Source organism: Phasianus colchicus, chromosome 6, assembly GCF_987193195.1.
Source record: "Phasianus colchicus chromosome 6, bPhaCol1.hap1.1, whole genome shotgun sequence".
NCBI classification, from domain to species: domain Eukaryota; kingdom Metazoa; phylum Chordata; class Aves; order Galliformes; family Phasianidae; genus Phasianus; species Phasianus colchicus.
The window spans coordinates 3,941,356-3,964,992 of NC_143441.1; the positions used below are offsets into that span (position 1 = coordinate 3,941,356).

Here is a 23,637-nt window from a genome sequence, read left to right on the forward strand (position 1 = left end):
ACAAACCAAATTCTTAGTGTGGCTTCTACCAGTGCAAAGAACTGCAAGCATACTTGCAAAGAAGAAAATAATTTGAGCTTAAAAGCTGTAGCTGAATATGATGGTTGAGAAAAAGAGAGCAAAATGTGAAAAAAATTCCAGACAGACTTTGCTTATATACAAATTACCTGTGAGAACAAGCAACAAAATAACTTCAGTGATTTTCTTATTAATTGCAACAGGGTAGTTAGTACCTAGAGGCTCCAATTTGGACTCCACGTACACTTTGCTAAGGATTCTATTGTTTCATTTAATCAGTAAGAAAGATGGTTTTCCATGCTAAGCTGCCAACACCCAAAAGGAGTTGTATTAAAGCACTTCTCATTTTTGATCTTACAACTAGAAACAGTGCCATGTACAAGGGAAAGTATGCATATATCTAATTAGCATCTGCAGTGCTATGCTAGCACATCTATAGCACTCATCTTCGCCTCATCAGCATCAACACATACAAAAAAATAAAAAGCATGACTTCTGATGAAGCCATTATTACCCACTCTGCAGGTTATCATCCCTCCACAAAAATAATGGTAGCTGCAGATAGCTTTTTAAACTTCTTATTTGGTATGTAGAAATAACCCATGTGTACCTGGCTGGGTGAGAAGTGTGCAAATACTCTACCCTGCTATTACCACAGTCAAACCTCTACTGGTTGTAACAGCCTCCATTGCTGTTCAACCTTCTGGCATGCCTGGGCCACACCAAGTGAAGAAAAATTGTCTTAGGCCACATAAAATATTTAATTACTGTAAGTAAAAATATCGCACTGACTACACTTTAACATATTTAAGTAAGCAACAAAACTTTTTAATAAAAACCTTATATTAAAACTTGAAAAAAAAGTAGGCAACAAAAACAAAACTAGAAGGCTGGACACATATGGAACAGTGACAAAAATCAAGCTTTTCAAGACAGCTGAATTTTACTGAGAGTCTTTCTTAAACTAGCCCAGAACATAACAGTATCTAAGGCACTTGCAGAAACACTGATATTTCCTAAAAGTGAATATTCTTTCAAATACTAAATCAGTTAGTATTGTAGCAACAGTAGAAAATACTAGGAAATATCAAATTATTAATAATGGAACATGAAGAGAGTGGAGATCGAAATAACTCATCCTGGTTTGCTCAAGAAACATACCATTTGTCATGCAACTTCCCCTTGCAGAATGATTCAGAAGCCTATCCATAACTTTTACTCCTTCAATAAAGAAATAGCCATTTTGTTGTACAAGAAGAGATGGAACAGATTGAGGAGAAACCATACAGTCAGAACTTCCCCACATAGAGCAAACAGTCTACTTGATGTAGCTTCTAAATGAAGCTTTATTATTTAGGTTGGAAATAAGGAAAAAGCCTTTTACAGTGAGGGTGGTGAGGCACTGGAACAGGTTGCCCAGAGATGTGGCAACCATCCCTGAAGACCTTCAAGGTGAGGCTGGATCAAGGCCTGAACAACCTGATTTAGCTGTGTATGCACCTGTTCACTGCAGGGGAGTTGGACAAGATGATCTTCAAAGGTCCTTTTCAACTCTAAGGATTCTAGGATGTTCATCATCTAGTATGACGAGACGACATCAAAAAAGCAAAGTATTACTTATTTTTTATCAGAACCTCTTTTCCAGTAAAATCCTACAAGAGGATTTTTAGGGAAACCTTTACTTCTACTGGTTTTGCATAGGGTGCAGTAACAAATCTACTGTTGCACACACACAAATAGAGGGAGATCAGTAGTAGAAGTCATGTATGATACTATCTCTTCAGCAGAGCAATACCAGTATTTTAGTTTTGTAGTTTTAACAAGGTTTTTGGACACTGCCCATTAATTGCTTATGTGCTAACGGACTACAAGGATGATACAAGAAGCAAACATGTGGAACTGAATGAAATAGCACATTTTAATGCACAAGACAAATGTTGCAAAGCTACAGAAATAAAATTAACAAGTTAACGTTGTTTTTAAGCCTGTAATGTTGTCTGCAACACAAACGGTGTTAACTTATACAGTTGTTAAGCCACATACAAGTTAAAAAGAAACACTGTCCAAAGTTCTATTGGATTTCAGAGATGAGTTAGCATTATCAATGCATCTGGAGTCAAAGTATGGCATTTCTGCTATGACATTTTGAATAGTGACAAGTTTGCACATTCCCTCTCTGAAAATGTGTCCTCATTAGGATTAGAAAATTAATTAATTAGTACAAAAAAATTAAGTATGCTTGAATAAAGTAAAGTATTTTCATATAATTTTCATCATAGAAATGTAGTACTACAAATATTCATTCCAAACAAGGCAAGGCATTTTTACAGATAGCTGAAGTCTGCCTTTTAGGCAGAGATGCACATCATGCAGCACAGAATAACCCTCAGACTAATTCAGGCACTTGTCCTGCACCATCATGATGCAGTTCTTCCCTGTCATCTGGCCCAGCCCAGCTCAGCCCCAGGCATGCTCCCATCATTTAGCAACAACCAACAGATAGCATATAAGTTAATAGCAAACTATTAGCAGTGTTTTGGCTGAAACCAGAATAGTTTGCAGTTTACTTACGGGCTAGAAACAATAAGCTACAGAATGATAGAAACATGGAGAAATATGGTCATGACAGCCAAAATCTCATCAAATTAAAAAGTAATAATTAGTCCAAAATTGTACCACCATTCCCCTTTATTTCGCTTTATTCAATAAGAAAAGCTAATCAAAGCTATCTGAGATGGTCACACAAAGCACTGCTCAAACCTTAGTTACCATTCCATCAATGTACACAAAAATGACAGGCTTGTGAAGGCTTATTAGACCTCCAGAGGCTCAACAGCACACTGAAATCACTAATTTCACTTAATTACAGTTTTCTATAACATAAAATTGAAACCTGTTCTATCAAATTACAGTTCTTCAACTTGCTTCGCAAAAAGTCTTGAAAGGCCCTATCCAAATCAGGCCAACGTAGAGAGCAACTTCTAAAAACTTCAGTGAGTTCAGAGGTGAGTTTTAAGGATATCAGTCATAGAATCATAGGAAGGTTTACAAGAAAAGGATCTTAAAGGCCCTCAAGCTCCAACCTGATGGGAGGGACACCTCCTAGTAGATCAAATTGCCCAGGGCTTCACCCAACCCAGCCTTGAAGACTTCTAGGGCTGCACTTCCATAGCTTTTTTATTGCCTAGAAAAGCTATTTTAGCCTGTGCCAGTATCTCACCACCCTCACGATGAAGAACTTCCTCCTAACATCTGACCTAAACCTATCTTCCTTCAGTTTAAAGTCACTAACCCTATCACTACACATCTTTGTAAAAAGCCCCTCCTCATCTTACCTGTAAGGCCCCTTGTTGTGATTTAACCTGGCAGGAGGCTCAGCACTACAGTTGTTTGCTCACTCCACCTCTTCCTATTTCTCACTGGCAGGGCAGTAGGAGAAGCTGAGAAAATTGGAACAGCCTTGGCCATGTACAGCACTGCTCAGCAACAACTAGAAACAGTGTGTTACCAACATTGTTTTTCTCCTAAAACTAAAATACAGCATCATACCAGAGGCTATGAAGAAGAACAACCCTATCCTAGGCAAAACAAGGATGCTCCTTTTGTTACTGGTCACCCCAGATCCCTGTCTTCTCTACATTGACCAGCTGTAATTCCCTCTGCCTCACAGCCTTCTGATAATCCTCCTGGCCTCCTCTGGAGGTGATTAATAGCCCTATGCCATCCTTGTGCTGGGGATCTCAGAGCCACATGCAGTACCACAGGCAGGATCTGTGCTTATTCTGCTACATTTGCTTAAATCTTAATCATATACTTCAAAACATCCAGGATATCCTTTTTCTCCTAATACTTAGCATGATTCTGAAACGTGATCTGTTGGCAATTAAGTACAATAAACATCTTGATACCATTTCCAAAGTCATATCCATATTCAAAGGTTATCTAAATGATAACCCTATTAAAAGAAATATCTTCCTTTGTCTTCAGAGTCCCTCCCTTACCCATTCCAGATTGCTGTTTTTATCTTTTCTGTGTACTAAAGGGGCACGTTTTCTCTATGTACCTCCTAGTCCTAATTTACAACTCAGGAAATTGAAGCTGCAAGACATTCAGACTTTGTTTCATTAGCACAAGAATGAATTGCAGCAAAGGCAAGAATATAAAGACTTCACTGTCAAGTAGCAAATGAAAGAAATCTTCCTTGCAATCTAGCTTAGAATTCTGCTTGCAGAGCAAAGAAAGCCATCAAATCTGAAAACCAATTGGAGTATAACATTCCAACAAATAATTAATCGTTAGAAGTCACAACACATTCTAAAGGGGCCAATATGAAATAGAGTTACTGTGATATTACTATGGTCTCCAGAACTACTTCAACAACATCCTGGCTACTTAAAACTCTGAGGGATAATGCCTGCTCTGTATTAAGCTGAGATCCTCAATTGAAATTTTGGAGAATAATACCCAAGAGAAGTGCCTGATGTATAATATATGACCTAAAGAGACGGACACGTTAATTTAAACTTGGTTACATTTCCCTATCAAAGCTGCACAGTGAAAAAGAATGCCTCCACACAAAGCACACCCACCTTTCTTACATGACAGAACCCTATGTTTTACAAGGTGACACTCTCTAAGCCTGTAAAAAATAACTTTGTTTAAACCACAGTCAAAGCAAGACAACTATGTAAGAGTCCTATTGATGGCTCTTGAAATCACCAGAAAAAATGACCAATAGAAAAGCAAATTTACTTTATTGCAACAGCAGCAACACCAACACAATGAGAAGACAATACAAAAAGAAGAATGCTCACCCATCTCCAAAAACCTAGGCTTGAAGAAAAACTCCACAAAGGAGGGAACTCCAGCAAGAGATCCTTCCTGGCTGTCAGACAGCCCTTAAATGAGGTTCAAGAGAGGTGGAGCCAGACCAGACAATCACACAGGTGAATTACCTCCATCTGTGCTCCCAGGGCTGACTGGATCTCCAGGTGCTCAATCAGTGGTTCAGGTCATGACTCAGCAGCTCCTATACAGTTATGTATTCAGAAAACTCATCACTTACCAGGTAGAAAAGCAATGCGTTACTGCCAAGATACCTGAACAGCGTTGGAGTTCCACAACTGCTATTTCTCATACAGCTCACTGCTGTATGATGCCATATGTGACCTCCAGGCAGCATGTAAGCAGTGTCAGTTTCAAATATAACCAGCAGTTTGTAAAAGACACGTCACGAAAACTTTTAATGGAGACCACTGTAAGCACATGAAATAGATATGCTTTAAACAGATGCATTTTGGGAAAAAGTGATCCAGAAGCCCAAAAACTCTTAGATTCTAAACCTCAGTGTTTCCTGAATAAACTAAAGCCAGAGATACGATGTAGAAAATAACTCATGCCAATTTTCTTGGGTCACCTTAAAATTTGAAGACGAAGTTTCCTTTAAAAAAATTCAAATTAAAACATAATAATCAGAAGCACAGAAATGCCTGATGAACAATTATATAACACAAACAATATTAATTGCATTATTCTGTTTGTGGAATCTGCAAAAACAATGCGCTCCAAAACTGCAGAAATGTTAAATGTAAAATACTTCTTGCATATTTTCAGTCCAAGAGAAACCAACTTATTACAGTATTTGTTGCAGCCTGGTTGCAATTAAATACAGGAAGGATATTAAAACTTCCAAGAGATTTTTTTTTTATTTTTTTTTTTTCAAGCCACAACAGAAGAAAAGGCGCAATTGCATAATTGGAACCAAACCCAAAACCCACTTCCTTCTTATTTACTAGCATCATCTAAAGGACACTATTTAGATGCTGACGCTGAAAGGTCTGGAGCTGACAACTGTAAATCATCTGAAAGTCAAAAGTTTCAAAGGAATTGTATGACACGGGTTAAAAGTTTATAGATGATAGATACAGAAAGTTAGTGCTCACTGCAAAACCACATCCCAGCGGTCACTGCATCTCCTCAGTAAAATTCTACAATTCTGTTTTGTTGTACAGAAAGAAATTTTCTTTCATAGTCACAAACTGGCATAGAGCAACTGGACAAAACTGTTTGATATGTAACATTTGAAATAAATGTCTTTTTAAGATATTCTAACAATAACATTTTTAAGAGACCAGGACTTCATTTATCGGATACTTTTTCTTTACAAACCAGACAAATAATGAACAAACTTGCCACTCAGGGAAAATTCTTTAAAAAGCGTAACTGATAGCTGAATTCACTTCAGAGCCCTTTGTCATTAGCATATCTGTGCAGAAATTAACATCAAAAGCAACACCCTACAAAAAAAAAGAGCCACTTGCTTTTGTATAAAGCACGTAGAAAAGTGATAGCGCAGACACAAATGGTCATGCACATACATAGGGCTTTTCCTATAAAATGATCCAATTCTTGTTCAGGGATTTCTATTTAAGAACTTTAATTCCTGGGTGTTGTTTTTTTCATTTTCTTTCTTTTTCTTTTTTTCCCCCCTTCCTTCACCCTCAGCTAGATCAGGCTGCCCAGGGCACCATCCAGCCTGATATTCAATACTTCCAGAGATGGGGCATCCATCTCTGGGCAGCCTGTTCCAATGCCTCACCACCAGTGAATAATTTCTTCCTCATACCAAACCTAAAAACACCCTCTTTTAGTTTAAAGCCATTACCTCCTGTCCTATCACTACCCTCCCTAATAGTGTCCTGCTTTTCTGTAGGCTCACTTTAAGTAGTGGAAGGCAGCAACTTCTAAAAGCCCTTAATAATGCTCAAGGAATATATTATACACTTATTATAGAGAGATAGATGTTATTTATTGACAGGTATTGTTTATAGGATACTTTATTCATATACACTCATATACAGTCTTGTGTCAGAATTCCCAGTTCAGGTGAAAGGATGGACAAAAGGATAAGCATGTTAGCTCAGTGCATGAAACACTGACAGAAGCAATAAGTTTCATATACATCCCTGCTCTCCTACCTGAACAGGAGGACATCACAGCAACACTTTCACTCAACACACACAGAAAAAAAGATTTCTTTTTTTCTCACTAAAAATGACTCCAGTGAAACTCACACTGAAGGAGAAGCAGCATTTCTTTGGCAGTGAGATCACACAATCAACAGCAACAAGAACAAACTAAAAATCCACAGTTTCAGGTTCCTTGTTTTGATGGTATCCGTGAGATTCCAAAGACTCACTCTTTTTAAAGATTCAAAACACAAGGAAGACCTTGCCTTAGATACCTCAGCTTGGTATGTAAAACCATAATCCCCAAATACAACCTGATTGTACCACAGTAATTGTCAAACTTTCCTCCTAAAACATTACCAACAGAAGCATCGAGAGCAATTTTTCATACACTAATTACTTAGATTTTCTTCCACTGGTTCTTTTCTCATCTTTGATGACATTGACCTTTCAAGATTTACAAGTAAACAATAGTATTTGCTTTGTTGTTTTTTTTTTTAAGGAAGAAGAAAAAGAAGAAAACAAACCAGGATAACTAGAAGACCAGATGTTCCCAGAGAGACTTGGCTGTCAGCTACATTTTTCTTCATCTATTTTAACATGTTTTCAATGGGATTGATCACATTGGTTTGTTTCCTACCCCAAAATCTCATCCAAAAATAATTTTCTCCAATTAAATAAATGTTCTCCTTAAAGAGAACATTCTCTTAGGCAAACATCCTAGAGTAAATTTTGGGCCAGGGTTGTAAGGTTATCTAAAAGAAAATACATATTTTCTGATTAACAATTTATAAATGTAGTCTATTACGAAATATCAACGCATTTCAGTTTAGTGCACCCAACTTTGAGGAAAAAAAGAAACATTTATTTGGCAATTAGAATGCTACGTATGGAATTACTCTTTAATAACTTTTGTATGAATACAATTTAATAACAAGCACAGAATAAAATAATATATAAAAAGTATATATATATATATATAAACACCATCCCTTCACCATTTTGTACTGCTTCAGCTAAGCATATAGAGGTCAAAAATCACATATCATGCACAGTTTGTTCAATGATATTTATCTGAGATTTCATTCCCTTTCATTTATGCCAATGAGTAGCATATAGGATAACGTGAAATATCACAAAGATAGAGCACTTTTTTTTTTTTTTTTTTTCTCCACAGCCAAAGCTGCCTTAAACAAAAAAAAAATTCCAAGGGCAACTGTGCTGACAAAGCAGGATGAATTAGGAGTTGCACCAACACAGCCTCAATTCTTTCTACTTTCAGCATTTGATAAAATGCCAAATAATAATCCAGAAGAGTCCATTAAAAAGCCAAACAGCAGAAGAAAGAATCATGACATAACAGCTGTTCAAATGCAATTTAAAGTTCTCGTTATTAATTGTATATGATACAGCTGTCATCATGTCTCTGTCTTTCCAATTTTGATGAGATTTCTCTACAGCAAGTCTAGAGAAAATGCTGCATATTCACACTTATTTTATTCCCTAATTTCCAGAGTCAGTAGGCAGCCTTCTCAGATTAGATTACTTTTATACTTCAGTGATCCTTGATTCCTTGACAACTTCGGTCAATTGTAAGTCATTCAATCACTCTGCTAGTTACACTGCCCAGTGCCAAGTCCTCCCTTCTAATGGTGGTTTCACCATTTCAGAGAGTCACAGAATCACAGAATCACTAAGGTTGGAAAAGACCTATAAGATCATCCAGTCCAACCATTTACACTTGTCTTTCTTCAACCACCTACTACAACTGCTTGCTATCTCTGCAGGATCAAAGCCTTGTTAAACCGTTTTAAAAGAACACGGAGGCCTTCTCTAAAAATTGGAAAACAAACACACTGCTGTAATAACTATAACCATGTCATATAAATTGGTCACCGCCAGAGTGGCATAACGAGGAAGTTATCACTGACACAATCATTTTCATTAGTATTGTTATCATAAATTATACTTATTAACTTGCATTTATTTATATCAAAATACTGGATTTAGGCTCAAGCATCTTAACAACTAGAAATAGTTAGTTTGTTTTTTAAATTCCTACCTGAGATGACAAGAGATTACAGTCAATGTGCATTCCTTTCCCCGTCTTATGCTTCTGAAGCAAGCCAGCCATAATTGCTCCGCATGCATACAAGCCAGTAGCAAGATCTGTCATGGCTACTCCTACTCTAACTGGTTCACCACCCTAAAGAAAAGGAAGACAACGCTCCAAATGAAATAAACAGCAAACAAATAGAAAATAAAGGAAAAGGAAGAAGAGGGAATAAGCAAAGCATTACTTTGTTTTAGTATGTTCCATAAAAAGCGTTTACATGTTTCCTCATCACAAGCAACAATAGATAAAAGCATCTTTGAGTGAACCAAAACATAACGGCTACCCCTGAAAAGAGGTATTTTTGCAGTATTTGCACACAATTCATTGCATCAAGATGCTGCAAAGCCTGTAAACTGTCAATTACTTTTTACGCTACTTCTTGCTCTAATGCGATACTTCAACACACAAATGTTCAAAGGACAGAGACAACAAAACAGAAGCCAAAGCTGTAAAGCACAAATTTTCACAATTTCCTCTTACAGAACACTCCTATACTTAAGAAGTCAAACTCCTATATTGCTATGTTATTTTTAACACTGGCTTTAGCAGCAGCCTGCACAATCTCCATTCTTCCTTAGCGTGCCTACTAAGATAATTCAGCAATTCATCCTCCTCCTCCCCTAAATCAACTTCTAATGTCCACCTGTGCCTTTCTGTGACAGGATGCATTCTCTAACTATTGTGAAATAGATTCATTTTCATTTCATTTTCACATCTGTCCTGTGGAACAAGAGATACGAAGCTGCTTTATGTGAACAGTGAAGCTTCACATAAAGTGCTTAACATACAGAAGTTCACTCCAGTGCTTTGCTATTGCAAACTTGCCACTAGTTTACACTTTTATTCATGATAGCCTCAATGTATTCTGGAAGATTGCTTTCCTGATTTTCTTTTTCTTTTTTTTTCTTTTTTTTCTTTTTTTTTTTTTTTGCCCTTTGACATAACTTCTCTTCCCAGTTTTACATCAGTGTTACAAAAAGTGATCCGCTATAAATGGAAGTTGTTTTGAAATGACATGCACAGTAAAAGTATGAATAAAAGTCCAGTAGTCCTTACAGAATGGAAATAACTTGCTGCAGCTCATATTAACCAGCAAGGGCTATATTTTTTTTCAACAGCTCTGAACTGTATACTACATGTACTCTTTTATAGTCATTTGTTTTTAAGCTGAAGAATGGCCCCTCTGGTACAGAAGATTCTAATGTTTTGCTGTCTACTGTTCAATAAAATACAAAATGCTGCTTCAACAAGAAAACGTGCTTACTGAATATGCTGCAGCACCATAAAGCTATCTAATGATCCACGTGGAGATGTAAAGGAAACTTGTATCCAAGTTGTTTTTATTTAAGTTCAAATTTAATGCCCTAATGAGTTTCATGAAATTTTCAAAGGAATATTCATACAACACTGAATATGTTAAAGTAAAAGCTTTCTGTTCATCAAACAAGAAACTTGAATGTGATGTTTAACCAATAAAGTTTTGTCTTCCAGCACATAAATTATGTTCTGGGATAATAATTTATTTATAATAAATTATAAGTTATGTCTTCCAGGACAATAAAATTGTCATCGGTATAAAGTCAGTCCTTTTTGCATATTTTAATATATAGTTAAAAAAGAAATAATTAACTGAATCTGGCCCGAAGCAGCAGCTTCCATTTCAAAATGAATTTGTGGTACAGATTTATATAAAATGGGTTTGAAGTTTTCATACACACTAGAATTTCAAATTCCACAGGTGTCACAACATTTGTAATACAGAGGTAATCAAGTTCATATGTATGAGTTGGAACTCCACGCAGATTTCCTTATCTGCACATAAAAGCATGATTTAAAGATAGCATTCCACAGTAGATGGGTTTGGTTTAGTCAACAAAAGCACAAGTACAGCTGTTTGTGCCTTTAACTCTTCAATGTTGCAAAGGCTACAGTTTGATTTCAAGATTCAACTTTGCTTGAAAGCCTTTCAAAACAGCCAGCATTAAGTCATTTCAGTAACAGATACTTCTTAGGAAAAATGGAAAAAAGGCAAGAGTCTCCAAATTTCCTCATGTAGGAATCTTTTCTTGTTTCTCACAAAATCAGATGAAAAATGCACAAATCTTGCACTCCTTGCAACAGTTCTATTCCATGTGTTAGATGTGATATTACTGTGTACTTCTGGCACTTTCCACTTTCATATCACATTTTTAATTATTTCACTATCCAAAATTTAACTTGGAAAAAAATAAACATTTCCACTGCGATCTACTGCCTCAAAGTAAGTGTTACACAAAGTATTTGCAGGAAATGTTGTGTACGTGATCAAATTAATGAAGTTAAGCTTTACTCAAATTCCTGTGCTAGTAATACAGAGTTTTCATAGTATAATACTAAGAGTTATTGTACAGAGGCACGGCTGCCCAGCATTCAATAAAGGTCAGTCAACAGCAACAGAAAGCTGCCTTAGAAATTAAATCAGTAGCCAGATGGTTGAAATAGAGTAAAATTTACAATATTGAATTTCTCTAAAATGCAGTTCGTACTGCTATGAATTCTATCAATTTTAGAAATGTCAAGTACAGAACACAATTTTACTATTCTATTATTAAAATGCTTCGTATGGTGCTGTGAACACAAGAGCTGCTATGAAAGTACTGCCTCCTATCTTCTTATGATGGCCCATGATGTCAGGGGTGGATGTTGGTGGCATGGCAGTAGGGGTTGAACCTTCTTGAAAATATTCTGTTACATCTTTGTTGTCATGAAACAGATGGCAGCAGAGACAGTCTGATAAATGATGTCTGACACAGAAGTGCATGCATGTCACTGAATTCCTCCGTGCGGAAAAAAAATTGCATCCAGTGACATTCATTGATGCTTCCTGAATGTTTGTGGAGACCAAACAGGGGATGTGAGCACAACGAGGTGGTGGCTGGAACGTTTCAGCAGTGGCAGAAGTGACAGTGGGTCCCCTTCACTGGTGCAGATTTTGAGAAGCGTGGCATGCAGGCTCTTGTTCATTGCTGGCAAAAATGAGTAGCTAATGGTGGTGACCACGTTGAAAAATACTGTTTTATAGCTGAGAATTTGCTCTGTCAAAGTGCCATTTTGCTCTTTGTATCCGGTGTAGTTTCCATGGAAATAAATATTACTTTCAGATCAATCTAACCACACATTAATGTAACTTAAAATTAAGCAACTCACTGATGTACATAGATGCCTTTTTCTGCTCCCCAACTTTGTAGTTTGTCTACAATTACGACCCCTAAGGCACTGCAAGCACACTTCTCAGTTTGTCTATTAAAAAGAAGTTTCTACAGAGCACTGTTACAATGATATTATTATGCTGATTAAGCACAGCTACTGCAAGACAATACAAAAATATCATAACTTTTCTTTCTTTCTTCATTAGTTTACAAGACTGACATTTTCAATTTACTGTTAAAAAAAAAAAAAAGAAAAATTGTAATCTAGTTTACTATAGCATGCTCCAAAGGAACATGTTGCTTTAAGGACTTAAGTCCTTATTATTTGTCCTTTAAGTACAAATTCTTGCTATTAGGCAAAAAATAACAGTTTAATTAAAAAAAAAAAAAAGCCACAAAAGTGAGCAAAATTCTTTTTTCTTCTTTACTTCGGTCATTTCTCCCCATATTGCCTGAAATAAGCTTTTCCAACATTTTTTCATAGCTGGCTCTGTTTAGAATTCAAAAATACTCAATAACATGCAGAAATGTAGGACATGGAAGTTTTAGTTGAAAATACTACATTTTCAAGCAGCCATACAGTACGATTTTAAAACTATTTTGGTCAAATTTCACTATAACAAAAAGCACACACATCCTCGGGGCTGCTGACCACTTAAGTCTTTGATAAAAAACAAACTGTCCCTCTGTACAACAAAAAATGTTTTATTCAGAAGCTGATAAAATATACGACCAACTGCAAATGAAAAATAAATAATAAAGCATGTCTTAGTGTGTTTATTTTAATCATGCCAGAGAATAACTAAATTTGAATGAACTGTTAAAAGTCCCTAGTGAATAGATGAAACCGTTACCAGCAATGATTACATGATATTTGATTACACTGCCTCAATTCCGGGGGAGGCAAAACCAACGTCTGGATTTGCAGTGTAGATCTGAACAGAATCTTTTAATTAAATCCATCTTCATAAGTGTCACTCAGTAATATTGCTCCTGCAGCACTTGCAGTTTCCATCACTCACATACCTAAAAGCCTTGCAAGAGCCTTGCGTTTTTGTTTTTGTTGTTGTTTGGTTTGTTTGTTCCCCTCAAATTTTCAACATCAATTCCTTTATTCAGCTGGGACTATTTTTCCCTCTCTAATTCTCACTACTTCTACCTAATTTTGGTACATTTTGAAGAGGGCATGAAGTTTCTGGCATTGTATTAGAAGCACTGACCACTCTATAGTGAATGTGCTTAATCACTGGTTAATACATATGTGGCTTACATATTTGCAGAAAAGTATCTCCAAGGACCACATTTAACTTCATCTTCCTGTATTCTGAGGTGGGACACTAATCACTAATACAGCAGCAATGTGTTGGGTTTGTTTGTTTGTTTGTTCTTGTTTTGTTTTCTTTAACTTCTCCATAGGAAGGAGTAGAATAATTCTCTAGAGCACAGAGTTCTGATGCTTGCCATTGTTTTTGGCAGAAAATCAGTCTACTGGCAGAATATCATTCCTACAGCAATGTCCACATCATCATACTAAGCACTGAACAATCCACTCAAGAAACAGGAATATTTGAAACTTGATGCACTCCTTGCTTATTCAGGGCAGGCAAGAATCATACACAACTGTTTTCAGACTATTAGGAGCACAGACAACTATCTAGTGGTTGTGACAAAGAGAACAGATTTGTAGCACTATCTCTTTCAGGAAATGATATTTGGAGACCTCATTACCTGATTCAAGCAAAGACCTATTTCACCAGCATTTTTCTCCGAGGTAAAGATACATATTCTATGTATCACTGTAATCCATATATTAAGCATTACCCCTGTAATGCTTCCTGCACCGCTGTATGATCCAACAATCTTGGATATCAGTGGGAATAGCAGCACATAAAGCTTTTCCAGAGCCACTAATGGTATGTCCCTGCAAATTTACAGGCAGGGTGATTGAAAAGTTATAAGTTATCTGGATGGCTTCACAATTCCAACTTTTAAAGGCCTGATGCATCTGCTATATCAAAGCACAGGTGAGGCTTTCCACAAAAGTGTGGTTTCATTATCCAGCAGTTAATCTGCCTATTAAAGTTACTGAAGTGACTGAAAGTCACGCAAATTAACTTAAGTATTGATAACTTATTCACTGGAAATTTAGGATACCATTTTTCTTCCATTTTCTATTTCTCAGGCATTGACTTAGTTTTTAAGGCTGGAACGAGATACCGCATGGGCAAAAGTACTACCATTTTATTAACTTCACTGAGATAAGGCCTATTGTTGGACTGTGGAGGGCATACATAGCAGAGGTATTAACAAAGGCTAGCTAACACTGCAATGTGATGAGTACATGGAGCATGTCACAGACTCTACTAAATTTTAAAGCTGAGCACCATACCTCGTGCCCTGTGATGTGTGTGAGACCAGAAATGGCAGCTGCAATGGAGTCATATCCACCTCTCTGAACCATTGGACCCCTCTGTCCATAACCTAAAAGAGAAAGAGAGCAAACAGTAACTCAATCAAGGACAAGTGCAACAAACACTTCTTACTACTTTAAAATAAAAAGAAATCAGTATTTCTCATCAGCTTCTGTTCACAAGTTGTCCAGACTGTAAAAACAACTAATTTTATTTTATTGTACTTATTCCTTGCACAATGTTAAGATTAGGCATCTGTTTCTATCCTGTGCAGGCTGGTGATGCATTTGATCTTAATTCTGGACAGATTTGGTATCTCCACTTTACTTCATCGTGTTTTCCAAAAAACATTACGAAATTTTCATTGAGATCGGCTGAAGAGGTTCCCAAATACAGAATTCAGTTTGACCTACCTGACAGGTATTATCACCTGCCAATCACAATACAGTCAAACAATTTAAGGCTGAAATTAGAGACCATTACTGTACTGCTGTGCCTGTACAATGCAAAGAGCTGAGGCTAATTTCCTTTTGCTCTTTCTTTCACAGAACTAGCCACAGAACACCACCACATAAAATGGAAGTCAATAGGGAAGCTTCTCCTGGATAGCTGGCAGCCTGTGGTTTGGACAGGTACAATCTTTGCTGGATAAAGAAAGGACCAGGACAAAGAGAGGTGTGGTGCATGGAGTTAAATCCAGTTAGCAACCGATCACAGGTGGTGTTTTCCCCAGGCATTGGTACTGGGGCCTGGCCTGTTTAATATCTTTATTGATGACCTGGAAAAAAGAGATTGAGTGCAATAAGACTGCAGACAACACTGAGCTGGGAGGAAGTGTCTGCTGGGGTAGGAAGGCCCTTCAGAGAGATCTGGATAGGCTGGATCACTGGGCTGAAGCCAATGGAACAAAGTTCATTCAACAGGACCAAGTGCCGGGTCCTGCACTTTGGCCACAACAACCCCAGGCTATGCTACAGGCTTGGGGCAGAGTGGCTGGAAGACTGTGTAGAGGAAATGGACCTGAGAGTATTGGTCGATGCTTGGCTGAACATGAGCCAGCAGTGTGCCAAGGTGGCCAAGAAGGCCAATGGCATCCTGGTTTGCATCAGAAACAGTATCGCCAGCAGGAGCAGAGAGGTAATTGTCTCCCTATAATCAGCTCTGGTGAGGCCACACCTCAAGTACTGTGTTTGGTTTTGGGTTCCTCTCTACAAGAAAGACATTGAGGTCCTGGAGCATGTCCAGAAAAGAGCAACAAAGCTGGTGAGGAGTCTGGAGCACAAACTGCAGGAGAAATGGCTGAGGGTACTGGGATTGTTTAGTCTGGTGACGAGAAGGCTTAACAGAGACATTATTGCTCTCTACAACTACCTGAAAGGATGCTGTGGAACGGTTGTATCCAGTCTCTTCTCCCAGATAAACAGCGATAGGACCAGAGGGAATGGCCTCAAGGGGAGGTTCAAGTTGGGCATTAGGAAAAATGTCTTCTCTGAAAGAGTGGTTAAGTGCTGGAACGTGGTTCAACACGGTTCAACACAGGAAGTGGTTGAATTACCACTGATGGAGGTCTTCAAAAAAATATTATGAATAAATGTTTACATTTATTATTACATTAATACAACATTTAGATGTTGTATTAAGGTACCCAGTTTAGTGGGGAAATACTGGTAGTAAGTAGACGGTTGGACTAGATGATCTCAGAGGTCTTTTTCAATCTTGGTGATTCTATGATTCTATGAAGCAAAAGTATTTGAATTCTATTATTTAAACTAACACAAACTGTCAAAGCCCTTACGAGTCAGAGATCTAAGTTTCTACTCCTTAAAGAGGTAGCAAATTCAAGTTTTCTCATGCTTTCTTTTCTCTTTTCAGAAATCTCTAGCAGAAATACCCTAATTAAAGCAGCAAACAGGAGCTGTTACAGACAAGACTGTTATTATGGCTAGCACTTGTAATACAAAGTTTCTGTAATACTCTGATCTGTGAAGACAGCATTAAACTAAATATACAGATAGATAGATAGATCATGATGTATTACAAGAAAAAGAATCTCTCAGTCTCCCACATTCGTTTTACTTATTCTCCCTAAATAACACTCTGGTAGCCTGCATGGTAGATGTGACAGCCAAGGTTGGGTTTATTGCTCGCAGCACAAAATTAAAAGTTGTTACACGTAAGGGTAGCCATCTTCAATTCCTCCATTTGGATCAGTGTTCTTTAGTACAAAATTCATAAGCAGCTCCTAAAATACACTGCAAGATATTAATGATCGCAGTTAAAGTACTGTGATACTCCAATTACTACTCATTAATTCATACCAAGCAAAACAATATCCAATATATTGATTTCCATCATTGTGTTGATTTTCAAGCACAATTCAACTTGCAAATAAAATGTTGGGTGCACACAAAAATGCTCTGAGTGGCTCCAAGCATACATCGTTATCTCACTGAGATGAAATGGAGCATTAAAATGATTTTAATATGTGTGGGTCCACTTCAAAAACCAAATCTTGCTCAATAATAGTAATAATAAAATACTCAAAACAACCTTAATTGAATATGAAAAGCATATTGAAGTCAGTGAGAAATTATGCACTGGTCTGAGTTATTAACAAAGAAAAGTCATCTCAACACGTCTGCTCACACAAATGTTTTCACAAACAGAAAACATCTGAAAATTAAACATTTAGCACATAGACAGAAAAATTATGTTTTTTTACAGTGCTCTTCTGGTAATGACAAACATCCATCCTTTAAACACTAAATTGAGGAAAGGTGACAGGCAGAATTTCACACATTTTTAGAAATGTTGATTTTAAGTCCTTTTCCACATATGACAACAGCCTGATTTCAAGACAGAAAAAATTATTTGATGCTTCTCTGGTTAATTTCACAGATCCTAACGGGGTGTCTAACTGGTTTTCAAAAGTCACAAAAAATTAAAAAGGGAAGATACATGACTCTGGTTTTGATTTGAAGTCTGAATTGACAAAGTTAGTGTAAAAAAATCTATTGTAGATGGTATGGCACAGAGCCTGTTAAATGCCTGGGAGAAAAAGAAGCCATCTAACTGTAAAAATTAAGTGACAAATAACTATTTCTAAAAATGAAAGGTCTTATTATCTAGACAAAAGAAAACAAAAGCTGAACATTATTGAGTAAACTACACAGGTCAGTGTAGGAACCCTGTGCAGATGTTTTAGAAATAACTAGGAATACAAAAAAAGAGAACACACATTTAGGAAATCATTAGTCTGGTTGATAGATCTCACCATAACACACATATATATGTATATTTATATATATTAAAAAAAAAAAAACAAACACCAAAGATATTAAAATACCATCTGAAGCACATGTTTGTCCAAAAATGCTGTGTTCACATTTGAATTCACTGTGCAAAAGCACAAATTTGCGATCAAACACAGTTAAGCCTCCTTAGTATAACATAGTTCAGGCCTTATCAACTTTAACCAGTACACAAAATACCTATCCCTAAAAAGACAGTTTCTGCTAATTATAGAAAGAATAGGCTTCAGAGAGGCAGTCTGTGAAGATAAAACAACATAGCTGATTACATTCTTGCTCTGAACTGCCTTCTAGTGAACTGTAGTACCAGAGAATTTTAGCTAGGTCTTAACTGAGTACTTCCAAAATAATTTCTGTTGGAGAAGGGATTGCATGAATACTTGGCCTCCAAATATGCATATCTCCATTGTCTCAGTTTAGGAAAATATTTGAGGCTTTTGATTCCTATAAAATGGAATCTGGAAATAAAAAGGAAAAAAAAAAAAAAAGAGGAAATTGTACCCTCACCCTCCCAAATCCCTATTCTATAATATTGATCTGATACCTGCCACATCATCATCTACTTAGATCTCACAACTGCTGCATATAAACTGCTTTGCTCTGTTGCAGAGTATGCATCAGTTCGATGGGTGAACTGACTGTGGGGCACAGGAACCCCTAGTCAGACCTCTATGTTTGTATGTCTATCATTGGCCATGGGTGTCCAACCTTACAGCTTGCCTGGGCCGCATTGAGTGAAGAAGAAAACTGTCTTGGGCTGCACATTATATATATAATTATTATTAAAACATAAGAGGGCAACAAAAACATAGGACCAGCAGGTTGGACTCATATGTATAAAATCCTCAGAAACACAGATTCTAAATGTTCACTAAAGGACTGGTTTATCAGCAAATTCGTTTACACCTACATCTTCCTGGATCTGTCCTGATCCTGCAGCTAAGTGATGAAGTTTTCCTTAAAGCAAACAGAATGTGATCCAAGTATAAAGAATAAAGTGAGCTGGCTACCTTGCATCAGCTTAGGGAAAACAAGGGCCCTTGTGGTATGCATGTACAAAGTGAAAGCCATAGCCTGTATTCCTCCTGACATATCAGAAAATAATGGAGAAGTGACCTTAAAGGCTACACTTAGCATCCCCACTTATTCAGAACTTTCCTTGTGGCTAAAGACAAATCTGCAGTTGAAATATTACAGTACATTTTTAAGTAAGATTGCCCAAATCTCTTTTTGCTAGTATGCAGCACAGCATACGTTGTATGAATATTCAAAACAAGATGTGTAACATGACAAAGGATACGTGCCCTCCCACATATATTGGAGCATACAACAACTGAAGTTGTATAAAATAACACACGAGATGGAAAAGCAGCTAATAGGGAATAATAACTCAGGTCACACCTGTTTCAAAATGCCTGCAAGTTGCTTGAAGGGCAAATTGGCAATGCAGAGCAATAAGAGAAAGCTCAAGACGCCTAAAAATATTTACATAGTAAAACTGTAAGACAATCAAAATCTATTAAAATAAACACTAAATTACTACAACTAAAACCCTCATCACAATTTGGGGGCTTACAGGAGAAGTAACTATGTAAGACAGTCATTGCAATTCATTGAAGATTTATTTGGTAAAGTGAGTTCTCAGCAAGTAAGCTTCCCATAAGCACTGGCAATATATATCCATTTCAGTTAGAGACAGAGGTGAGACTGCTGCCACTATCTGATTAAATTACAGCACTGTTAGCACATCACAGCAATTGCTGACAAATGGAAGGACTGAGTATTTGTAACAAGAAAGATCAGAGAGACCCAGCAAAATAAAGACACTCTTTATTGGGAAATAAAAGTTATTAGAAATTGGAGACACGTTCCTGCCCTGACGAAATGGAGCTGATTAATATGAAACAGAAGCCACCTCTGACATCATGAAGGTAATCATTCCTGTGATTAGTGTGCCATGTGAGGGCACTCGAGCTTTGAAACACACCACAGGAAAAATGATAATATTTACAGGCATCATACAGGGTTATTTTTTTCCCCCAATTTTTACATGTCATAACAAATGACTGCTAGTTTATCCACTTAAATACAATCAAAATTGTTAGAATATATTTATCACACAAGACTCACTTTGCTTTGGAATCCGCACTAAATAATTCTGTTCTGGGACAGAAATAAATATTATGAAGTGAGAAAGGTCAGGCTGAAGATGAGGAAAAATGCAACAACGGTAAAAGCTGTTAGGCTGCACAAAAGTGTTATTAGTGAAGCAGCCAAATGCCAGATGCTCAAAAATGTCACATTACATTTTAAAAATGCTGGCAAAAACTGTTCCCAAAAAAAGCTCTGTTAGAAAAACAGACTAATGTGCCTTTCCAGGTTGAGCTTTATAATACCACGTAATCTACAACATAGCTTTATTTCATTTTTGCCAGATGACAGTGGGATTTTTAGCTACATTTATGGCAGGCATTCTTCATAAATTTGAAGAAAGCAGGCAAACCAAATAAACAACTTTGTCCCAGACGAACTTCCATGTGTTTGTAGATCACATGCTATTCCAAGTCGCGTACTGAACATGCATTTGGACACTCCAGTTTGCTTACTTAGGGGCTACTGATGATATGATGACAGAAATTCCTAACATGTATAAAAACAGTTCATTCTGACTAGGAGCCACATGCAAACATCTGGGACAAACAGACACCAACGTGTTGCAATACCTCCACTTAAACAACGTGCACCTTAGAAACAATATATTTTTGGGCAGGTAACTTTTGATCCATACGGGTTTTTTAGAAGGGTTAAAAATACTTCTTTATTCCTCAGGCTGTCGTACACTTGATTTGTATGTGATGAAATTTAACAGTTGCCCTAGCATCCACAGTTTGCACCTTCCCAAAAGAAACAAGGAAAAAAATAAAAAATAAAAATAAAAATAATTTCAAAAGCATGCACAGAATCTGGAAGGAATATAGCATTAGTGCAACACCTGAAACTATCACTCTCATTTCTTTAAAACTATTTGCTTTCAAGCTACTGATGGCCTGGTGATTAGCTTCTACAGGAAAGTCTGACTACGCTGCGTCATAAAAATAAAAGTCAGCATTTCTCATGATGATCTTTGTGCAAAATATTCAGATCATATGCTAGAGAAAACCAAAAGCCATCATTTCTGCACTTCTTCGTGATTTGATAGCATGATAAAATTTTATAAGACAAAATATAAAACACATTGCACTAAAAGGAGAGTAAAAAACAACACGGAGACATGCTGTCAACACAGACAAATTCCCTGTAGCTGAATTCCCACATGACAAATGACATTATAAAGTCAGCGTGTATAGGATATTCCGAGCAAAACATAGAAAAATATGTTCAACATAGGCATTTCTACAAATAGGGACTAAACATTGTCACAAATTCAATCCAGATAGATGGCTATCCCTGCTGAATAACAAATTAATGAGAAACACCTTTTGACTTGTTCTATTGCCAAAAGAAAACATTCAATTAAAGACAGCTTACAGCTTTACTTAATAAAGATTAATGAAACAAGCAGAAGAACACAAGCAATTCTCTATAATGAGAAAAGCCAAAATCTAACAGACGTATTATATGAAACTTTGCAATGTCAGAGCTGCCAAAGAAGTTTGCAAAACCAGTAACAACTTGGAAAATGCTTGCCATGTGTTGGTCAGAAGGAAAGGAAGTACAACTTCCTGGGTAGGCAAGCTTACGGGAGATCAGGGCTGATACGAAGAAGGTGAAGTCAGAGCAAGCTCTCAGGAGAGATGAAAGGAGCAAAAAATCAATTTAAGTCAGCACACAAAATCTCCCCAGCGATCTGATAAATACATTTCATTTTTCCACTGACGACTGTGAATGCGTACAGTATATCAATTACTTCATTGCTTTTACACATGATGATTTAAGCATTCTAGGCCAGTATTAAACAATATCATGTGTTATAAATTGGAAGGCAAAGATAAAATAAAATGATTAAATCCAATCATAACTTTCCGCTAGTATTTAGCTACTGAAAGACTAGAAGGGGACAAACAATAAGCTCTGCCAGTTGTCCAACTTCATTCAGTGCTCAGTGATCTGAGCACTAAGCCTCATTCGACTCCTCTAGAAACACCAACCACATTTCTGAGACACAGCCACAGACCATCTCAAACAATGCAAGTCTGGTTTTCAGCAGACTTGTACCCAGGTTTGGAAATTCCCGGGACGTGTTTTCTTGCTCTTCAACACGTCAAACAAGCCAAGAGAGAGCAGTCGTCTCTATAACCCAAACTGTAAGCATCAAAAGGGTGCTCCTATCATTCACATTAAGAATTTCAAGGCAGTAATTGCTTCCCAGTCTAAGTGGAAGTGCTATTCTAGATGACATCAGGAATCAAGAGGAACTCAGTGGCCATTTGCTAAAAACAAGTTCATTTCAAAGGTTCAAAGCTTAAGCTCTCAGAATACACTTGGATTAAGTACTCAAACTCCCTCTTTGAGTTCATACAAATATTCCTAGCTACATGCTTGTAAAGGTAAAGAATCATTCCTTGTACCCTGCTTAGTACAGTGGATTTATGAGTCCAAACACACTGTAAAAGCTCATTATAAAATAGTGAGGCCAACTGCTCTGAGCAGCACAGTACAGGCATTCCCTTAAGCCCATCCAGGTTTAACACTCTCCCAAAGACTAGCTAAACACTGAGGAGAGCTGCCCAGACTTCTGTGCTGCCTCACCTGCAGAATTATTATCCTGTGACCGACAGAATTTGAAGTAACTACATATTTACACATTTATTTCACACCTGAAGCAACCAACGCTCTTTCTAAAGTGGTTAAAAACTCAACAGAGCATCATTCGTTGTGACTGCATACATACAGTATTGTTGACAAACAAATCTGTGGAGTCAAGTCCCGTTGGAAGAAACCAACCTGGACTGAGTGCTTCTTTGCATCCATCTCTAGGCATGCATGTATTATAACCATGAACTCTCCCTTAAGATATACTCTACAGTCCCTCAAGGGGCCTTAACTACTACAAGTTGAAGCTGGGAAACATGTCAAAAGCTCAAAATGAGGATAGATTTTTTTTTCCTAACGTTTCCTCAAATCTTTCCGAAACAAATCTCTGGAATATAACTCCTAAAGATTTAATCCCCGAAGATTAAGTTATATGGAATACAATATAGTTTTTAAATTCCAGGCACTCTTTCCAACCCGATAACTTTATTGATTTTTTATTTTTAGAGACTATAGCTCTCTGATTTATACACATATTATGCGTATAAACACAAGTTCAATCCTTATTCAGCTTAAAGAATGAGTACCTACCTCTGATTTCTGACATCACAAACAGTAAAAGGAGCTTAATTTAGAGTCTGATATAACATTAATTTTTTATTTGACATGATGAAGCTGTAAATCCTAGCTTAAAGTTTAATTGAAACTGCTGTGGTGGATCAGGTGGAAGCAGAAGGGTGCAGTATTTTACAAGTATATTAGAGCCTATGTGAACAACAACAAAAAAATTGCAATAGAATTATCTTGGAAATACATATGAAAATGATCTTGAATATTTTTAACATTAGCAGATTCCCTGATTAAACTCTGCAT

The 23,637-nt window shown here is 37.0% G+C and overlaps 1 protein-coding gene across 11 annotated transcripts in view; it reads right to left on the minus strand.

Moving 5' to 3' along the window:
* Nucleotides 1-23,637, minus strand: part of SUGCT (succinyl-CoA:glutarate-CoA transferase) — a 328,623-nt gene that overhangs the window by 272,290 nt on the left and 32,696 nt on the right. For all 11 annotated transcript variants that reach the window (XM_090142216.1, XM_090142215.1, XM_090142217.1 and 8 more), the window contains exons 7-8: nucleotides 14,680-14,771; nucleotides 9,049-9,192 (exon numbers count right to left, since the gene is read on the minus strand). In XM_090142216.1, the coding sequence (XP_089998342.1) occupies nucleotides 9,049-9,192; nucleotides 14,680-14,771 (236 nt within the window). The remainder of the gene's footprint in view (nucleotides 1-9,048; nucleotides 9,193-14,679; nucleotides 14,772-23,637) is intronic.